The 20,055-nt window shown below is 38.3% G+C and overlaps 1 protein-coding gene across 2 annotated transcripts in view; it reads right to left on the minus strand.

Moving 5' to 3' along the window:
* Nucleotides 1–20,055, minus strand: part of LOC133639315 (paired amphipathic helix protein Sin3a-like) — a 41,069-nt gene that overhangs the window by 16,252 nt on the left and 4,762 nt on the right. For both annotated transcript variants that reach the window (XM_062032551.1, XM_062032559.1), the window contains exons 2-18: nucleotides 16,866–17,082; nucleotides 15,496–15,675; nucleotides 15,270–15,376; nucleotides 14,801–15,119; nucleotides 14,417–14,668; nucleotides 14,150–14,302; nucleotides 11,627–11,782; nucleotides 11,464–11,550; nucleotides 11,240–11,358; nucleotides 10,856–11,081; nucleotides 10,665–10,781; nucleotides 8,009–8,247; nucleotides 7,743–7,926; nucleotides 7,059–7,656; nucleotides 6,776–6,945; nucleotides 5,530–5,703; nucleotides 5,359–5,445 (exon numbers count right to left, since the gene is read on the minus strand). In XM_062032551.1, coding sequence (XP_061888535.1) covers nucleotides 5,359–5,445; nucleotides 5,530–5,703; nucleotides 6,776–6,945; nucleotides 7,059–7,656; nucleotides 7,743–7,926; nucleotides 8,009–8,247; nucleotides 10,665–10,781; nucleotides 10,856–11,081; nucleotides 11,240–11,358; nucleotides 11,464–11,550; nucleotides 11,627–11,782; nucleotides 14,150–14,302; nucleotides 14,417–14,668; nucleotides 14,801–15,119; nucleotides 15,270–15,376; nucleotides 15,496–15,675; nucleotides 16,866–17,060 — 3,363 coding nt within the window. In that variant the 5' untranslated portion in view covers nucleotides 17,061–17,082. The remainder of the gene's footprint in view (nucleotides 1–5,358; nucleotides 5,446–5,529; nucleotides 5,704–6,775; nucleotides 6,946–7,058; nucleotides 7,657–7,742; nucleotides 7,927–8,008; nucleotides 8,248–10,664; nucleotides 10,782–10,855; nucleotides 11,082–11,239; nucleotides 11,359–11,463; nucleotides 11,551–11,626; nucleotides 11,783–14,149; nucleotides 14,303–14,416; nucleotides 14,669–14,800; nucleotides 15,120–15,269; nucleotides 15,377–15,495; nucleotides 15,676–16,865; nucleotides 17,083–20,055) is intronic.

The following is a 20,055-nucleotide window of genomic DNA, read 5'->3' on the forward strand; positions in this document are numbered from 1 at the left end:
TTAGAACTCTTCGTCTTAAAATTGAACATTGTAGCATCAAAACTAAGTACCGTAATTTCCGGACTATAAGCCGCTACTTTTTCCCCTCGTTCTGGTCCCTGCGGTTTATACAACGGTGCGGCTTATTTACGGCCTGTTCTTCTCCGACACAGACGAAGAGGATTTCGGTGGTTTTAGTACGCAGGAGGAAGACGATGACACAATGATTAAAGACTGACTTTTCATATACCGGTAGGCTAGTTATTTTGATAACGTACAGGCGAGCACTTTGTATTACTTTGCACCGTTGTATTATTTGTACTCTGCACGAATGCTGTTTGTCAAAGATGTGAAAGTTTGATTGAATGATTGAAAGATTTATTGTTAATAAATGGGACGCTTTGCGTTCCCAAACAGTCATCTCTGTCCCGACAATCCCCTCCGTGGTAGCAGGAACCCCTATATACTACGGTAATTACACATCAAAACCCTGCGGCTTATAGTCGGGTGCGGCTTATATATAGAGCAATCTGTATTTTCCCCTAAATTTAGCTGGTGCGGCTTATAGTCGGGTGCGGCTTATAGTCCGGAAATTACGGTACCTGGTATGAAAACTGTAATGTTTTTATGAGGATTAGGGTTGCATGATTATACCCAAAATAATATTCCCGATTATCCCTCTTTTTTTTTTTTTTAACCAATAAATTACCGGTAATCACAATTACAGTGGAACCTCAATTAACGAACCTGTCTATTTTTAAACTTCAGTTTATGAACCTGCAAATTGCGTCGAATATGCCGCTGTGTGCGAATCATGTTTCTGTGTACGAAAGCTTTATTCATTCATTTTGTGTCCCGCTGGCAGCCATTTTGTGCTTGCTCGTATTGATGAGATTAAAGAATTAGAACCAACATTTTTGAAAAAAAATAATGCCACTTATTTCACAGTATAGGAGAACACTACTTCTCTTTCAGCTGCGCCTCTTCCAAAACACACATGGCTGTAATAAAAGCACAGCAAATATATATATATCTTTCTAAAATATACCAGTATTATTTATATCACCCGTATACCGCCCAGCCCTAGTTCCACTGTAATTATTATGTTAAGTAAAACATAGTATTTCCCACAGGTCAACAATCTACTTCCTGTAATGGGGTCGCCAAGGTGGGAAGGTTTGGGTGGGGCCTGACCGTGACATCATCTTGTGTAAGGAAACGGTCTAAAAAAACATTATCAATGTGTTTAAAGACAAATCTTTGTGTTTTTGTCCATTTTTTGTATTAAAATGTCATATTTTTTTCATTACATGCTGATTTTTGCCTTATTTATTCAATGTTGATTTCATTTTTATTTTTATCAGGGCCATAAAAAAACAGCCATGCATCAACAATTGGACCTAATCACTTGACTTAAACATATGTAGTGGTAAAGCTGTATATCAAAAGCGGACTGCACTTTTTTGGAATTTTGCCTATCGTTCCTAATCCTCATGATAGACAAGAAGGCAAAAGGTTTTGGGGTTTTTTGCAATCTGTAATAATTAGCTCGTTCTCGGTGGCTGGCAATGCAGCTAATGGGAGAAATCCATTTTGCCTCTAAGTCACTTTAAAAATGCATCCAAAAACCACCAACAATACTTCATAAGGCTCTCTGCAGGTTTGAACAAGTCCAATTTAAGACTTTTTAAGACCATAATGAATAAAATTTAAGACCGCTTCATATCCATACGGACAAAAAAGTGCAAAGGCATGAAGGAAAATCAGAGGGCTAAAATGAATTGTAAGTATATGAATGCAATCAGAGCTCTTTTACATTGGAAATCAAACTAAATACATCAGAAACCTCTCTATTGTAAACTAATAGAAAAAAATATTAGCAAACATCACAACAGCCATTTTTTAGATTTGCCATGGAACTATATTCTTACAAAAGGTGCAATGTGCTTCATACCCAGTGTTTTCATGTAACAACAACCAGAACATTAGCAATGGTAGAGGAAAGCACAACAATATATTGTCTGTGAAAGGGACTGTTAGCTTCTGTGCTAAAGCTACATGGTTAACTTTTGCAGTGTTTTTGCGGCTGTCAGAATTTAGCAAACAGATTAAACCATCTACAGTACTACTACTGTACCTGCACAAAGTTGTGAACACCAGGGACAAGTGGTAGAAAATGGATGGATGGATGTTTGAATGTACAGTAGGAATTGTTTGAATATTGAAGAATGCTCGTTTGAATGCGAGTGGAATGTATAAGGAAAGGTGGAAACGGTTTAAATGTAAAATAGTTTGAATGTAGAAATACTGAGAAAGTAGGGAAAATATGAATGTTTAAGATAGGAAACTGTACTGCAACATACTATGAACTTAGAAATGAAAAATTGATGTTATAATAGTTGGAAATAAACTGCATGCATCCCAGAATGAATTTACTAAATTAAACCTTGTTAATTTAGCCCATGCCTTCGGGCAGTCAGGGATTTGAACCAGTTCCTCCTGCTTAAAAGTCAACCATGCTAATCACTGTACTGAACAGCCAAGCTTTCAAACCGGTTTGGTTAAAAAAAAGATACAGTATGTGTGCAACAGGACTACCTTTTTGGGTAATTTAAGGTATAAATTATTTTTTTTCTTTACAATAAAATGTATTTATTTTAAAGACTCCTAGATATAAAAACATTTTTAAAGAAAGTTTTGCTTTTTTGGTCCCTTCCGGGGTTTAAACCCCCTTCAATGGGGTGAAAGGTATGTGTGTTAGCCACGCAGCCAAACTGTCTAGCTGTCAAAATGATGTCCAAATTTGAACGTTAAATGGAGCGAATAAGCAAAAGTATTGCTTTTTTGCCGATTTCAGTCTGAATAAATGTACGGTATTTTTCGGATTATAAATCGCAGTTTTTTTTCATAGTTTGGCCGGGGTGCGATTTATACTCTGGAGCGATTTTTGTGTGAAATTATTAACACATTACCGTAAAATATCAAATAATATTATTTATTTCATTCACGTAAGAGACTAGGCGTATATCAGCAATCGTGACACACGCACACGTCAACCAATAAAAATTTGGCGGGGGCGGGTCATGGCAGAAGTGCATTGTGAAAAAAAAGATGCTACCTTCTACTACTTCCGTACCTATGAAAATTGATCATTTCAACATTGGCGGTAACTTATAAAAACTGAGAAGGGCTGAACAAAAATGGCACAGAAAAGGAAATCATATACTGCAGGTTACAAGCTGGAAGTAGTGAAATATGCAGCAGAAAACGGCAATCGAGCAGCAGAAAGAAAGTTTGGAGTAAGCGAGAAACTTGTAAGGGACTGGCAAAAAGCGGAGGCTACTCTTACTGAAAAGAAGAAAACTAAAAAAGCTAATCGCGGGCTAAAAGCATGTTCTATATGTTATAGTTATTTGAATGACTCTTACCATAATATGTTACGTTAACATACAAGGCACGTTCTCAGTTGGTTATTTATGCGTCATATAACGTACACTTATTAAGCCTGTTGTTCACTATTCTTTATTTATTTTAATTTGCCTTTCACATGTCTATTCTTGGTGTTGTATTTTATCAAATAAATTTCCCCCAAAAATGCAACTTATACTCTAGTGCGACTTATATATGTTTTGTTCCTTCTCTATTAAGCATTTTCGGCCGGTGCGATTTATACTCCGGAGCGATTTATAATCCGAAAAATACGGTAGTTTTTTCTACAACAAATACACTTTTTGATAGTGGTGAATATGTACTCGCAGTCAAGGTTATTTTTAAGCGGAGAAAAATGTCAGCCGTAGGTGAGTATGGTGGGAGGATTACCAATTATATTGTGCAATATTTTGTAAAAATATTATTAAAAAAATGGGAATTTGTTGGGTTAAAAAATACCAAGTTTTGTTGTTCTATTCAAGACGAATGTTTTAATGGTCGAATGGTTGAGATTTGCTGAAAAATGTGGAGGAGTACCCGTAAGGGGAAAAAAACATAAAAATTATGATTTACTGTAAAACGGGTAATATTGGGGAATGTTTGTTGAATGAGCCTGCATGTCCTGAAAATGCGCTAAACGTCTTGATGCTTGAATGGGATCAATCAGATGAATGGTTTGGGAGTTAGAGGCGGACGAAAAACAATAATAAATAGATTAATTTTGGTGCAGAACAAGGACTACTTTTTATTTAAGCATGACAAGATAACCTTCACAAATCTTCCTTGCTTTCCTTTCCCCACCATACACTAAGTGTAAACCCTAAACAGATAGATTTTAATGTCAGTTACTGTATAAACTTTAAGAAAATATTAGGCATGAAAAGGTGACCTGAAATTATTGGAATAAATAATAGAAATAATATATGAGAATTATATTTATAGTTTTACTGCTGTGAGTACACTACCGCGGCAGAGAAATAGGCGTCTGCTTACTGTATGTAAATAGTAAACATCTCATAATGATCTCCTCCGGCAATTTGCGCCACCTTACTCACATAACACTCTTTTGGGGGGATTAAGGTGATCCTTGGACAGCTCTGCAAGTGTTTGTGGCATTTCAGAATCTTTTGACACGGACTTATCCCGAATTTCGGACCTTTGCATTATTATTTAATTCACTTTCACCACAATGTTTACAAACACGGCGACCCACTGCAGCAGCCTGGAAAAGTTTGTTAATGCCAGCCTCTAAAGTGGTCGGCCTGATACAGGAGGCCTGTGTGCATAGACAATGGCCTCTGCATGGGCAAAAGCCGCTTCACATGGCTTTAAGACGAGCCGCTGTTGCTGTAAAAGTGCTTGTTTTGATATGCAGCGCTGCCTGATTTTTAAATGTTAATATCACTGAGGATCACCCTAATATATTCATGGCAGCCAAAATCATGATTGTTATTAAAATTAAAATAATTGTGAAGCCCTATTGTGGATATAAAAGTGTACTTCAGTCCGCTTCATACAGCTTTGTTGCGCACTAGCCAATTGACCATTGTGATGCTTTCAAACAGTCTTTGTCCACTCGAAGCGGCTGCCGTTTGCAATCACTTGCTAGAATCAGGGCTGAGGTGCGTAATAAAGATGCAGAGCAGACACTAGGAACCGGCAAGACAGTACACCTCTGCCAGGTCAACGTGGCGAATATAAGTGAAATATTAGATGTGCAATAACTTTAAACTCAGCACACACTTACTTGGAGCTCCTAAAACATGAAAACATTTTATTAATCGTTAATTCGCCTCCTACAGTATATCAAAGGACCTTACAATGTGAATATTGTGCACCGCGATGTCGATTCTCACACGATTTATCGTGCAACCCCTACTTCCATTCTTGACAGTATGATGAAAGTGTATCTGAGTGTTGTTCTCAAAAGTGAAATATTTAAGTGCTTGCCTCTGCTGGCTCATCAGAGTTCTCCTCCTCTGTGTCCAGAAGCTCCATTGCAAGACAAACCGTGTCCTGGTTCTTCATAAACATCAACTAGATAAAACAAAAATAATACACATAATCAAAACCCACAGACTAAATTATAATGCTGGAAAAGCATACCGGATAAGGGTTTACCTTGAAGCAGTTCTCATCAGACATGAGATTCTCTGCTTTCCGCTGGTAGGTGCTCTCAGCTGTGGCCCGGGATGCCTGCGTGGACAGGATGCCCCCTGTGGCTTTATTGGCCATTTCACTCAGGTACAGGTCCATCACACGGGTGCAAGCATCATCCGTGACAAGGTGCTGGAGCTGAGAAAGACATTCACAGATTATTAATGGCAATGTTGTGTCAAGTATTTATTACTCATTTAGGATTATACGATGGTACCTCAGTTTTCGTACGCCCCACTTTTCGTATGATCCTGTTTTCGATCATAACTTTCCCAAAAGGTTTGCCACGGCTTTTGTATACGGTCTCAGTTATTGTACGGCAAAACATTGCGCAAAACAAACTGTTTGCAAACTTTTGCAGAATTGAGTGCCCAAACAAAGATTAACTCACGGACAGACTAGCGCTTGATCGCTAGCTATCTTAAATGCTAACATTAATACAAGACACATTAATGTCTTTCCACATTAACAAATTACATACCGAAAGCTAAATTTGTATCAAACATTATGGTCTTAGCTACGAAGATACTCAATTGTGCACATTGAACCTGCAGACTGTGCTTACTTAGAAAAGAGTGATCAATTTATACTAGGAAAAATATGACACAAACATATTTTTTTACACCTTTATAAGGTGTCCACAAAAGAAACTGAACTTAATTGAATATGAAGCGACGTGTACACCCAATTTGCCTTTATCAACTAAAAGAAACATACTGAAACTTTAACAAATTAAAATGGAATTTTTGAATAAAAATATGGCTCTTAAGAATCCAGAACAATATTTAATGTTTCTTCTGCTAAAAAAAAAGTATATCGTGTGTCAATTTATTAGTTAAATTTTGTCAACTGATTTAATGATGTGTATGATACGTTATGAGCATATTTAACAATACCGCGATAGTATGTAGAATGGGATTGTGCTGAAAATATATTTTCCCCTCTGGGATTAATAAAGTACTTCTGAATCTGAATAGTAATGATAACTGCGATAGAAAATATTCATATTTGTACAACCCTAATGGTAATTGACCGCACCAAGTACTGACATTACACTGCAATATTATTCATAGTAAAAATCGCTTCTGTTTTGGTACATTTCGGTCTTCATCTGACCCTTTGGAATGGATAACAACCGTTAATGAAAAACAAGACACCACTGCATTATAATTGTGCAATACTGCAATAAATAAAAATGTATTAAACTTACCTGACGGACAATACTCTGAATGAGTTTGTCCATGGTGAAGGCAATGTAGGCATGGACACTAAACATTTCCCTCAAGGAATCCTCATACTGAGTTGGTTCCATGTTTCCATCCAAAAGGTTCCGCACCATTTCCAGAAAGACAGAGTAATAGTCCTCTATGTCAACATCCACTGCAACCAAGAAAAGGACAATACATGTTGGAGAGTGACGAAATAGTGTCGATGTTTTATGCTATAGTACAAAAGCAGTGCAATTACATCAAACAAAGATGTTTTACACTTACTTGGCTCCCTCATCTTAAGTTGGAATGCCGGGTTTTCATTTTTATCTTTTTGGAGCCCAAACATTTCTTTTTCCCATTCTCGCTCACGAGCGTCCTCCTCTATCTGCTTCTCAGCCTGCCCGTATATTTGCAGCAACCGAGAGCAGAGGATGTGATGAAGACGAAGGAAGATGTACCAGTAGTTGTTCACATAGAACAAATTATAAGCTTCATCAGTGGCCCGCAACTTCTGAGCTGCTGTGTTGCCGAAGAGGAGTTTCGATTTGGACGGGTTGCTTCCGGGCAGGCCATTGTGCTTTTTCGATCCGTCTTGATCCACATCCATGTCCTTATTTTCCTCCTCCTCCTCCTCCTCCTCCTCGTCCTCCTCCACATCTGAGAGCTCGCCTCGCCGGTTGAAAAGGAGATCTGGGATGAAGTGGTGTATGATTTGTTTGATCTTGAACTTGTCATCTTTCTGGATGCCCACTTGTCGCTTGACGTGATGAATAATGAGTGCCGCGGCATCTTCCAGGATCTGACTGTCATCGTAAGTCAGGTTTATGTGTGGGCCGCTCGGAAGGGGGGTGGCTGTTTCCTCAGATGCTCTCTCCTGCCGCTACGGGAGACAGCCAGACGTTTATCCACCAGTCATGTTATGTGTACAAAAACATCCAGACTCCTTTGGCGTGGCAACCCACTTACCTCGTCAAATAGCATTTCGATCTCGTTGAGCAAGGTTTTTGAGCGAAACACTTTGGTGTCATTCTGTTTAAAGTTTATTCCTTGGTGGTCAAGTGACTTTAGATAATACTTTTCATTCTGCTCCCTCCATATTTTGTTGAAGCCTCTCTGGGCTTCTCTCCACTCTTCGTCTTTAATTTTTAATCTGAAAATAGAAACAAAAATGCACCACATTAATTTCAAGTCAAATTACATACATTACATTTTTAAGAGGTATTAATAATAACCTCTTTAGCACGATTGGGAGTGTCACAGTTGGGTTCTTCTTAAGACCATCGATGATGTCGTTGGCTCTTTCACCGTATATTCGCTGGATAGCTTTGCGGTGAATGACCTCTGAGGAGCCCCCCAATGAGTTGTCCAGCTTGAAGCGCACCTGCTCCTCTGCCGACATCCGTGAAAGTCTCTGTTGGGCTGACTCAAGAGCTCGTATCGTGGCAAGGTTGCTCTCCAACACAACATCAAGCTGAAGGATATGCAGTAACATTGACTTCAGTTCAGTTTGGAAAACTGTAAATCTTAAAAGGTTACCATTTTGTTTTGGCAAAAAAAGCTATACTGTCGTCCCACGTTTATCGCGGTTATTTGGAACTGGTAGATGGCTGCGATAATTGAATTCCCGCAAAATAGGATAATTATTAATAAATCTAATATTTTCATAGAACATAAAACAATGTTTACAACCATCTAATTATGTTTTTTTACATTATTGGAGTCCTCTAAACATGAAATAACACCCTTATAGTCACCTTTACACTTGGTACACCCTTGAGTCTGTTCTATTGTAGATTACAGTATTCACCAGTAGCCCGGACGATCCTCTAAGCGTTATTGCTATGGCCATCGCCTGGCCACTATGTGGAAATTCTTCATCACATCCTGTGTAATTCCTTTATGCTGAAACCACCGCTGTGTGTTGTTCTGCAAAAGCTTGGTCAACCTGACACCCGAAGCTACGATCAATAGCTGTGAAGTTAGCATTCCGTGTTGTTAGCATTGTGTGTCTGCAGTGTCATTCCACATTGCTCAAACCAAAGATGTGTTCTTGATGCCCAAGATGAAAGTATGTTCATCTCCAATTGGAGGAGAGATGTTAATAGCTGATAGCAGTCTTAAAGGCCTACTGAAACCCACTACTGCCGACCACGCAGTCTGATAGTTTATATATCAATGATGAAATCTTAACATTGCAACACATGCCAATACAGCCGGGTTAACTTATAAAGTGCAATTTTAAATTGCCCGCTAAACTTCCGGTTGAAAACTCCTTTGGATAATGACGTATCCGCGTGACATAGCCAGTGAAACAGAGGTATGGATAACCCATTGAAGCCAATACAAATTATCTCTGTTTTCATCTCATTATTCCACAGTATTCTGGACATCTGTGTTGGTGAATCTGTTGCAATTTGTTCATTGCATTATGGAGAAAGAAGCTGAGCAAGCAAAGAAGAAAGTTGTCGGTGCGAAGCGCAGTATTTTGCGAGGGAAGTCAGCAACACAACACAGCCGGTGTTTCATTGTTTACATTCCCGAAAGATGCAGTCAATATCGAAGAACTCGGACAACAGAGACTCTTACCAGGAGGACTTTGACTTCGATACACAGACGCCTGTAGAGAACTGGTACAACACAGACTCTTACCAGGATTACTTTGATTTGGATACACAGACGCAGACGCGGTACCGTGAGTACGCAGCTGCGCTTCCAAACATTTGATCGCTTGCCTGTACGTGCGTGTCACGTACGTAACTTTGGTTAAATATATAAGCTTTATGAACCTTGGGTTAGGTGAACGGTACTTTGGGCTGAGTGATTGTGTGTGTTGTGCAGGTGTTTGAATTGTATTGGCGGGTTATATGGACGGGAGCTAGTAGCTAGGAGCTAGCATAACAAACACCTAGGTGTTGTTATGCGGGATTAATTTGTGGCATATTAAATATAAGCCTGGTTGTGTTGTGGCTAATAGAGTATATATATGTCTTGTGTTTATTTACTGTTGTAGTCATTCCCAGCTGAATATCAGGTCACCCCCGGCTCTCACAGCATCTTCCCTATCTGAATCGCTTCCACTCCCCACTAGTCCTTCACTTGCACTTTCCTCATCCACAAATCTTTCATCCTCGCTCAAATTAATGGGGAAATCGTCGCTTTCTCGGTCCGAATCGCTCTCACTTCTGGCTGCCATCACTGTAAACAATAGGGAACTTTGCGGAAATGTTCAACTGACTACGTCACGCCACGCTTTTTTTTGTCAGGCACCAAAAGTTGCGATCTTTATCATCGTTGTTCTCTACTAAATCCTTTCAGCAAAAATATGGCAATATCGCGAAATGATCAAGTATGACACAAAGAATAGATATGCTATCCCTGTTTAAATAAAAAAATTTCATTTCAGTAGGCCTTTAATTAGCCTGAAGTGCCTCGCCGAATGTTCGACGCTGCGTACAGCTGTTGTCATTCAATATTGCTCGCGTGAAAGGCCCACCAATTTTGAGATGTGTTATTGATGAGGCAAGAGTTGAAGATGATGTCCATCAAAAAGTTGTTCTGCTAAAAGTTGGTTAACTGGAGATTGTCGCAGTAAAGACACATCGGCGGCAGAATTAGCGCCATGTTGTTGTTTAGTAGGGTTCCCCCTTAACCCTTAAATGGAAGTCCTCCTTGGTGAATATTTATCAATCGACACGACATAACACAAATATATCATTATATAGTCTTGTGCTACAGCAACAACTGAATGTTTTAGAGCAGTTGTTATCTTTACCTAAATAATGTGAACCTAGATAAAAATTAGTTTTTCTGAAAACTGATGGGCATGCGCACTTCTGAATGCCAACTTTTTTTTTTATCTAGAGATGTGTGTGAAGTTCATATTCATACCTCAAAACGCTCATCCTCACATCTGTAAATGTGCTCTTCATACTGAGTCTTCTTGGAACTTACAAAAGTAGAATCTTCGGACCAGGATGGAAACGACACCCATGTGTCATTCAGAACCTAAGACAGGACACGCTTACTTAAATCTCTAGTCTAAAAAATATAAAACGGAGCAGGCAGAAACAACGACTGACCTCTCGACATAGTGGTGTTCTCCCTGTGCATTTAGGCTGTGTGTAGCTCTTGGGTAGCGCTCTATAGCTGGAGCCTAGCCTCTTGCAGGAAGCATAGTCAATCTCCATGGCAATGCCCTCTGTTGCTCGCTCCTTGGGTAAACTCTCTGCATGACTCAACTCACCATGGCTGGATTCTCGGTAGCCAAGGAAATTTTTAAACCATGTAAAAAGTTCCGGGAATTTTCTGCCAGAACAAATGATTATTACCATTTAGTAAAAAATTGTATTCAGTGTTGGATCAGTTACTTATGTACAAACCATAAAGTGTTTGCAATATGCAATTCAAGTTAATTGCGTGACACAACAGAACATAAAACTTGATTAAATCAAATCAAAACTCACCCAAGAAATGGGACGACTAACTGAACTAACTCTGCACGTGAAATCACCTCCTGGTTGAAGATGTGCAAGCACCGCAGGAAGCTTTCATATGCCTCAGAGCTCCTCAATGCTTTCCTGACCTGTTTTTAGGGATATTTTAAATTATGTTACATTTGACGATCACAAGAAAAAGATACTTAAAGAGGAAACATTGTTATTTCAGGTTTTTTTTTAGAGTTACTGACCTTTTCAAAAAACATGGTTTCAGTGTTTGTACTGTGTTTGCCAACTTCAGGTAAGCCATGGTCCTTGCCAACTATTTTGGGTTTCTTCTACAAATCAGAGAATAAAAATGTTTTAAACTTTCGGTTTTGACATGAAAAACATATCAACATGAAAAAAGTGTACCTTGAGAAGTGGTGAAATTCCCACCGTTCCAGGTCTTTTGACTGTTAGCCCATTGTGGCTCAATTTCTGTTTATTGTTCGGTAAGGGTCTCTTGACTGTCCCACCATGATCGTTACGCACCGATTCTGCCCTGTCAGGAGCAGTTTTGCCAAGCAGCTGAGCAGAGGAATGAAGACAATCAACTTATCAAAGTCTTAACAAGACACAGCATGCGAACAATATCAAATTTGGAGCATGGGTCTCAAACTAGCATGCCCATATTTTGCAGCCCTCTACCTAACTTCGTAGTTCAGTGTAATTGTGGCCCTGTAAGCAAGAATATGCCAAAATTATCACTTAATATTTCAAAAATGAAAAACAATAGAAAACCTAGCTTGAACACGTGTGTTATACATAACTTTGAGTATTTATTTCATGCTTTACAAGTGCTTAATATGGCCACCACCGGCAGCACGGACAACATCAAGACGATATGAGAATTCCCCCCAAACGCGCTTCAGGATGTCACGATCCACCGTGTTGATTGCTGCTGTTATTCGACCTTTCGTGCCATCGAGGTCTTCCAGGACTCTTTCCTTTACACCAGCAGCCAGTTGCTGCTTGTGTAAACTGTTTAACCCACCGTCAAATGCTCTCACGATGGGGTGGATCAATGCCAAATTCTGTTCTAAAAGCACGCTGTAAACACTGTGACAATGGCATTTGTTTGCGCACATTTAAGCACACAAAACGCCTTCTGTTAAGGAGTCGCCATTTTGAGGGTAAATAAACAAGTGGTCTTCCAACAGTTGAACGGCGCCGAAAAGATTACATGACCACAATGGTGAAATTGTAACACAATAGATCTTGAATAACTCCTGTATCAAATAACCACTGATTCAGTCCATCACAATGCTTTAGAACTGAATAAATGTGTATTCTTTTTTAATCACCTTGTATTATGGCAATCTTGAAGCCCACTAGAAAGAACACTAAATACAATAACGGTGCAAACAAAAATGACAGCACAACAATCACACACTGGGCAACACAAAGAGCAACTTCCTGTAAGCAAGCCAAGTGTCTCTGATGAAATATACTGGGGAACTCAACAGTGTTAAAATGTATAATTTTTTGATCCAATTTTACAATTATAATGATTAAGTTATTATATAATTTACGGTAACTATAGCTGCTGTTAGACGTAGGTAACACATTTAGTCACATGGCTTAAACGGGATTCTGAATGGAAGACCTCCAGCGCCCCCCCAGGTAAAATTTAGTTTGACACCCCTAATTTAGAGGAATAAAGTTCAAAAGGTTTAGAACATGACAGAGGGGTTTGAAACTTTAGGAAACAAACGATTCCATCACACTCCAATTCCTGGGTTGATGATTCAATTCAGAGTTGATTCTCGATTCAACATAATTCTTGATTCAAATCGATTCTCACAATATATTATTTGATACAATACTGTACTTTCAAAAGAGATTCCAGTTTTTTTTTAAACTCCCGGTTGCATGAATATGGCCTAAACACATATTGTTATAAATATATTTATATATCCATCCATTTTGTACCGCTTGTCCTAACCCGGGGTTGGATCTCTTTTTTTTTTTTTGGAATGCTGCTTATGGCACAGGGGTAGAACCAGACAAGCTCTTCTTCTTTCCACTCCTTTTGGACGGTTGATCACTTGAGCAAAAATGTGTGCTTGTTAAGTTTTAAACATGTTCCAAATAAAACAATGAATTGATTGACTGATCTTAAAAAGGTGTCATATAATTATTTTTTCTACATGTAAAAACACTTGCTTGTGGTATACATAACATGTAATGGTGGATCTTTTTGTCAAAATTTTGCATTGATTTTGTTTTACGGACCAACTGCAAGCCGCTTTCAGACAGACTGTCTCTTCAGGATGTGCCAGTCTTATTTACGTGCCAAAGCCCTCCTCCAGGCCCAACCCCTTTGACTGCGTCCCTACCACGTCAGCCATGTAGTAGTTTTTAGCGCTTCCATATTGAGTCCACTGGCAGATAAGTTAAAACTATACGCTACTTTGTAATACAAATTGCAACAGTGGAGGATTTAACATGCATGTGCATGTATGAGCCAGTCTGCCCCACAACAAGAGTGTAGAGAAAAATAAGGAACTTATTGACTACAACTGAATAAAAACCACAGACTCACACAGAGCTTTTTAGGTAAACCTCTACCATATATGGAGATATCCGCTTATGTAACTAAGACGAAAGAAGTCACGAATGTCTCAAATTCGAAATGGCTCGTTTGGAGTATGTTTTGAAGAAGGCAAGATTGTTTTATAAATATCTCCACCACGCCTCCATGGTTTGATTTAAAATTTGTAGGACTTATGGGGATTCCAAATACACAAAAACGGGTACCAATGGGTAAGAAAAGTTGGTTTTGCCTAACAGGACCCCTTTAAATTACTCGTTTAAAAACCAGCAAAAATGTTAGATGTACCCCGTGACTCAAAAAAACACAGTGGTTTGTCTGATATTAACAGATGAACTTACTAATGAGCTGTTTGCATCGGGCAGGAACTGTCCAAATTCTGAAAGCAGGTCTTCCTGGTTCTTGAAGAGCCTTGCCACTTGCGTGTAGACTTCCTGCTCAGTCAAAGTTGGAGTGTAATTGCCAGCTGCCTCTTTGGCATTCCTCTGTTCTTTCTGAAAAAATAAAATCAAATAAAAAAGAGGCATCAATGTTAGCACAGCGACAGTTTTACATTTATCTAAAAGGTGCAAACATATGAAACAGAAGGTTTTTAACCACTTCCTTACCTGGTATGTGTGCAGGATCTCCAGGAAGGCTTTGTAGATGTCCGGCTGACCCTGGAAGCGGTTCTTGATCTTGTTGACATAGTTTATGGCGTGGTTGAATTCCACAGGCTGATTGTTCTGTAGCTGTGGCCCACTAGATGGTGTGCTGCTCACAGGAGTGTGAGACTGGACTGAAGGTGAGCGCGGCGAGGCGTACGACGGGATGGATGGGTTCGGCTGGCTGGTGGGGGTGTGGACTGGAGACTGCATCGCCTTTTTTTTTTAAAGAAACAGATGGAGAACAAACAAGTCTGGTGAGCATAACAATCGAGCAACATTCTGAATATAATGCACTTTGGGCCAAAAATCGAATGTTCTTTTCTGAATCTATTTTTAAATGCATACCTTGTTGATTTTATTTGCTGCAGGCTGTGTAGGGACGGGTGGCGTAACAGCAGCAGTGTTGGAGCTGGCCTGTGGCACACTCTGATGCTGATGCTGGCTAACAGGTTGGCTAGGTGTCCCGCTTACTGGGATGTTTTGAACAGATATACCATGAGGCGTGATGTAGTGAATCTGGCCCGGTGTGGTGACATTGACCAGATCGTTAGTTTGAACCTCAATTTTATATCCGGGTGGCAAGAAAGTATTAAAGCCCATGATGAGGTCTGGGTGGCCTTTGAAGAGTTGAGATACACGACTGATAACACCAGGAGTGTCTATGCTGTAACAGGAAAAAAAGTTGTTGTGACTTTCAACCTTAATCAGAAACATTTTTAAAGAGATGCCTAATTATTCACTAAAAAAACTAAAATAGAATCAATTTGTCATTTTGAAATATTTGTACAATGTTGGTATTTTAACTGGAGCTGACCTCTGTGACTTAAACTCTTTCATAATGTCTAGAAAGTCATTATAAACTTGAGGCTGATTTCCAAACTGGAGCTTCACTTGATCCAGATATGACAAGGCATCTTCAACCTAAAAAAACAAACATACGTGTACAAGTCACTGGAAAATCCTCCGAACAGTGTAGACGCTAAACAAATGTAAACAAGTTTACTTATTTTTTTGACATTTTTCCCTGTTTTTCTTCTTACCTTCAGTCTCTGAAACTGCTGCTGTCCTTGAGCGGAAGTCATGGGCGCAGTTGGATGCACGTTAGCTTGGACCGCAGCAGGGCCCTGGGATTGGACTGCTATGCTGTGTGCATGGGCGCCAACATGTTGGGCAGAATTGTTCAGTCCGTGCCCACTTGTGCTCTGAGGCATTGTAGGTACCTTTTCAGAAAGAAATCATTCTTTCATTTTTGAAGGTCACTATTGCCTTCCTTGTCTCACTTCAGCAGCAGTAGGTTGGTTTAAATTAGCATGTAGCCCAGGGGACCTTCCAACAGGCACGTATTTTGACCCCTGAAAACACCTGAGCGCCTCGCTGGTCTTCAGGTACACACCTTTCCTTCTCACTTTCTTATTATGCACTAATAATGATTGCAGCAAGCAAAGTCGCATCGACAAATGCTGGAATTATGCGCATCAACATACAACACAAACGAGTAATTTTTTGTCTATGTTCTGTTTTGCTGCAATAATGACGACAACTAGTTGTAGATTTATTATTGACTTGTTTTTTAATGTATTACCGATTTATTAGAGGTGGACTTGTGTACCTCACGATTTGAGTCTGATTCTTTGGGTGACGATTCAATTCTAAATTCAACACTATTCTCGTTAGTTATATAGTATTGGGTATATAAATTATAAAAACCTTTTCAAAACAGGTTAAAAAAGCTTGTGGCTGCTGACGTATGACTTTCACGCAAAGTGTTGGCCTAAGAACACCTTAAATGTTTTTATTTTTTTTACTAATATCACAGAATGTTAATCAATTTAATAAAATGAAATAGAGCATCTCCAACTGCAACCCTATCCCAGCTTTACAGTACTTGGGATAAAAATGTAAAAAACAATTAAAAAGACACACAAAGACAATTGTTAAATACAATACTACAAAAAACGAAAACCAAAAATGCATAAAAAGCAACACTATCAAAAATAATATCAATAATAGTTGTTTAATGTTTGTAATCCAAAAACGTATTCTTAAAAAAAATGTTTGCGGATTTTTTTTTAATCAGTTCTTGAAAATGATCTATTTAGAATCAGAATAAATAAAAAAGTCGCTAAATAATACATTTTTTAGCACCTATACCAGTTTATTTTATCATTTTATTTATGTAGCCTAATTCAACTACTGTATTTAAAATACTATTCTGTTCCAATTGAAAGTCACAAAATTCCATATTAAATAAAAAGGCATTTGTTTACAAAAATGTGAATGTTTTCCATTATTTTAATCTACAGAACTTCAGAAAGATTCTCCCATTGAAAATTAAACTAATGATTGATGTTTATATTCCCTAATAGTCATTCAATAAAATCAATAGTCAATTGGCCATTCCTCTACTGACCTGGTAACCCTGTGGAAGAGAATACTGGATGCCAGAAGACGGCTGCATGTTGTCTGAGGCCGCCTCTATCACAGTAGTGGTTGGGGCGAGGGCCCTGTGTTGGAAGCTTTCAGCAATGCCCTGGATAGGGGTACGATGTAGCTGTTGTTGCTGGCCTGCAAATATTGGTTCCTGGTCCTCCACATGCCTCTTCATTGTATAAACATACTCGAAGGGGCTAAAGTAAACAAGAGAAATGCAGAGCTGACAATAAGTTTAAGATACTACTATGACAGGTAAATTAATTGTACATTCTAAGACAAACATGCCAAATTCAAATTAAAAAGCTGTGTGTATACGGCTTAATAATGCACAACATAACGTGGATTATTACGATCATGCGTTGATAAAGATGTTTAATGTAACCTATGTTTCTACTTAAATATTGCTTTTGATGATCAGTACAATTACGTTTTGTATTATATCCCCCCAAAAAAGTGTAATATAGCTAGGTGATCAGCTTGCTAACAGTCTGTCAATGTCACAGTCGATGTTCTTAAGTGATACAAATGATTTCAGGAAGCTATTTTTGTTATTCAAATATGTATCCACCTTTATAAAAGATGCTATGGAGGTTAATTTGTGTCTATTATAAAAGCTTTTTTTGACACTGCATTCATTGAACTGATTTTTTTGGCATTTGAATTTTGGGTACTGTAATGTCTTTTTTTTACATCCAATTATGCTGACACTTTCAGTGAACAAAATTTGGTAGCGAAATGCTTGTGTTTAAAAATTAATTGTTTTAAAACTCAGAGTATAAAAGTTTTTTTTTTAATTCAGTGTATAAATATTTAGTGCAGTGCAGAAAAATTTGCTGCTTCACAATGCAAGACCCATTTACGGTAAATTAAGTCCGAAGCAACCGATCCTGTCTCAGAACCAATAAGGTGTCAAGTTTGAAGTCACGTAACCTAGTCTTGCAAAACAGCCTAAAAAAGGCAGTTGCGTGGGCTGCCTGGGCACAATACAACCTATAAACATTTTAATGCGACCTGCTGGATGTTTCCAAACTATGGAAATTATTCCAATGGTTAGATTCTGTACTTTTGAGTGACATACGGGTTACAATGAAGCAGAGTGGGCGGGGCTTGTTTACACAGCAACAAGCTTGAGACGCGAGCGTTAGACCGAGACAGATTTCTACAACAAAGTTTTGCAGAAAAGTGATATTATATAGAGTACCGGTATATGGACTTTTTTAAACTATTTGTGTTTTTTTCGCCATGTTTGTTGAATTGTTGTTGTTCTTGCTCGATTATAAAAGATGTCGATCAAGGAGGAGGTTGTAGAGGAGCAACGTTCATATATTTTCAATATTCAGCGTTTTATTGTTTATAGTTAATATTGCAAATCCCACATTATGTATTTTCATGTACAGTAAAAAACAATAATTTAATTTTGTTTTTGAGACGCTCTGTTGTAATGTTTTTAGTATCAGTCATGTGACTGTTTGTACCATCGAGTAATCAACTTTTTTTTTCTTGCGGAATCTTGGAATTTTTTCACTAATGTACAGCAACCTCCTCTGTTTAAAGTGTTCATAAAAAGTATCTAAGCACAAACATGGCCTGGCTGCATGTAGTGCTGCATTACTTGCTTCTTTGTAAAACCCATATCACGTGACTTCAAAGCTGACACCTCATTGGCGGGTTCTGAGACAAGTTCAATTGCTTCAGTCTTAATTTACCGGAAGTGGGTTTTAAAACAGCAAACATTTCTGCACTGAATTTTTAAAGACCAAACTTTTACACACTGAATTTTAAAACACCGAAGTTTTAAACACAATCATGTTACTACCAAATTGTTTCTCACTGAAATTGTCAGCATAATTTGATGTTAAAAAAATTCAGTTCACAAAATTCAGATTTAAAAAATTAGGTTCCATAAATTAATTGTCAAAAAAATCGTAATAAGAGACAAATTGACCTTCATGGATGCTACAGTCTGTTTATTTACTTGTTTTTTTTTAATAAACATGTTTCACACATTTAAACAGCGTAAAGTTTTGGAGTTTGTAATATTATTATTCCAAATTTTGATGCAAGTATGTCACGTTTACTGTAAATTAATATCGGCTTCCTTATCCACTAATAATTGGTATCGGCCCTGAAAAAAACATATTGGTTGGTAGTGAGAAGTTCTCTGCCATTTATATTTTGTAAAAGTAGACCTCAGAAGGCAAAACGTTGGAGACCCTTGGTCTAGGGTGCGCCGGTATGTGCTTGTCACCCAAAATCAGCTGGGATAGTCTCCAGCTTACAAACAACCCTAATGAGGAAGAAATGGTATTGAAAATGGATAAATGGATGCTGAGGGTCGATAAAAAAATTAGCTGCAGGCCAAAAATGCTCTCTGGTCTACACTTTGCCCCTCGTGGTGTAGTTTTTTACGCAGTCCTTCTCAAATAATGGGGCTGGCCCCACTGGGGCGTTTATGAACCCAGGGAACATGCTTTATCAGTATCATGCATCAAAAAGCTGTGCACTGCAAACCATGCTCATTGTAGCCATTAATCCTGACTTCCTCATAATCCATCCATCCATTTTCTACCGCTTGTCTCTTTGGGGGTCGCGGGGGGTGCTGGAGCCTATATCAGCTGCATTCGGGCGGAAGGCGGGGTAGACTTCCTCATAATGATTCATAGAAATATAAAACTGCCCAAATTGTTGCATTCATTTTTGTTTGTAGGTGAAGTGTTTTACATATATCCTGAGTTAATGTTAATCAAATTGAATGTATTATTTGAGTTTATTTTATTTTATTTTTCAGTATCAAATGGTCAGTCAAAAAATGTTTATAGTTTAAATAAGTATTACATTTTTCAGGTAAATTTATCTTTTCTGTTATAATCTAATAAATAAGAATGTTAGTAAAGTTGTCAGTTGATCTTGATTTATTTGGACCCTTTTTGGTTTCCTTTAATGCTAATAAGAATACAACGTTATGCAGAGGTGTACTTATATGAATTTTAATAGACACAATACTATTTCTAGTCTCAGCAGAGAGCGGGGGCTGGGGTGCAAAATGTTTTCTTCTTCCTGGGGGAGGAAACAATTGAGAAGCACTGGTTTTAGGCAATGTCCATTAAGTAATACAGGCATATAAAAGAACAAAAATACTGTGTCATAAAGGGACACGAGGTAGAAAA

The sequence above is a fragment of the Entelurus aequoreus genome, linkage group LG02, assembly GCF_033978785.1.
Source record: "Entelurus aequoreus isolate RoL-2023_Sb linkage group LG02, RoL_Eaeq_v1.1, whole genome shotgun sequence".
NCBI lineage: Eukaryota > Metazoa > Chordata > Actinopteri > Syngnathiformes > Syngnathidae > Entelurus > Entelurus aequoreus.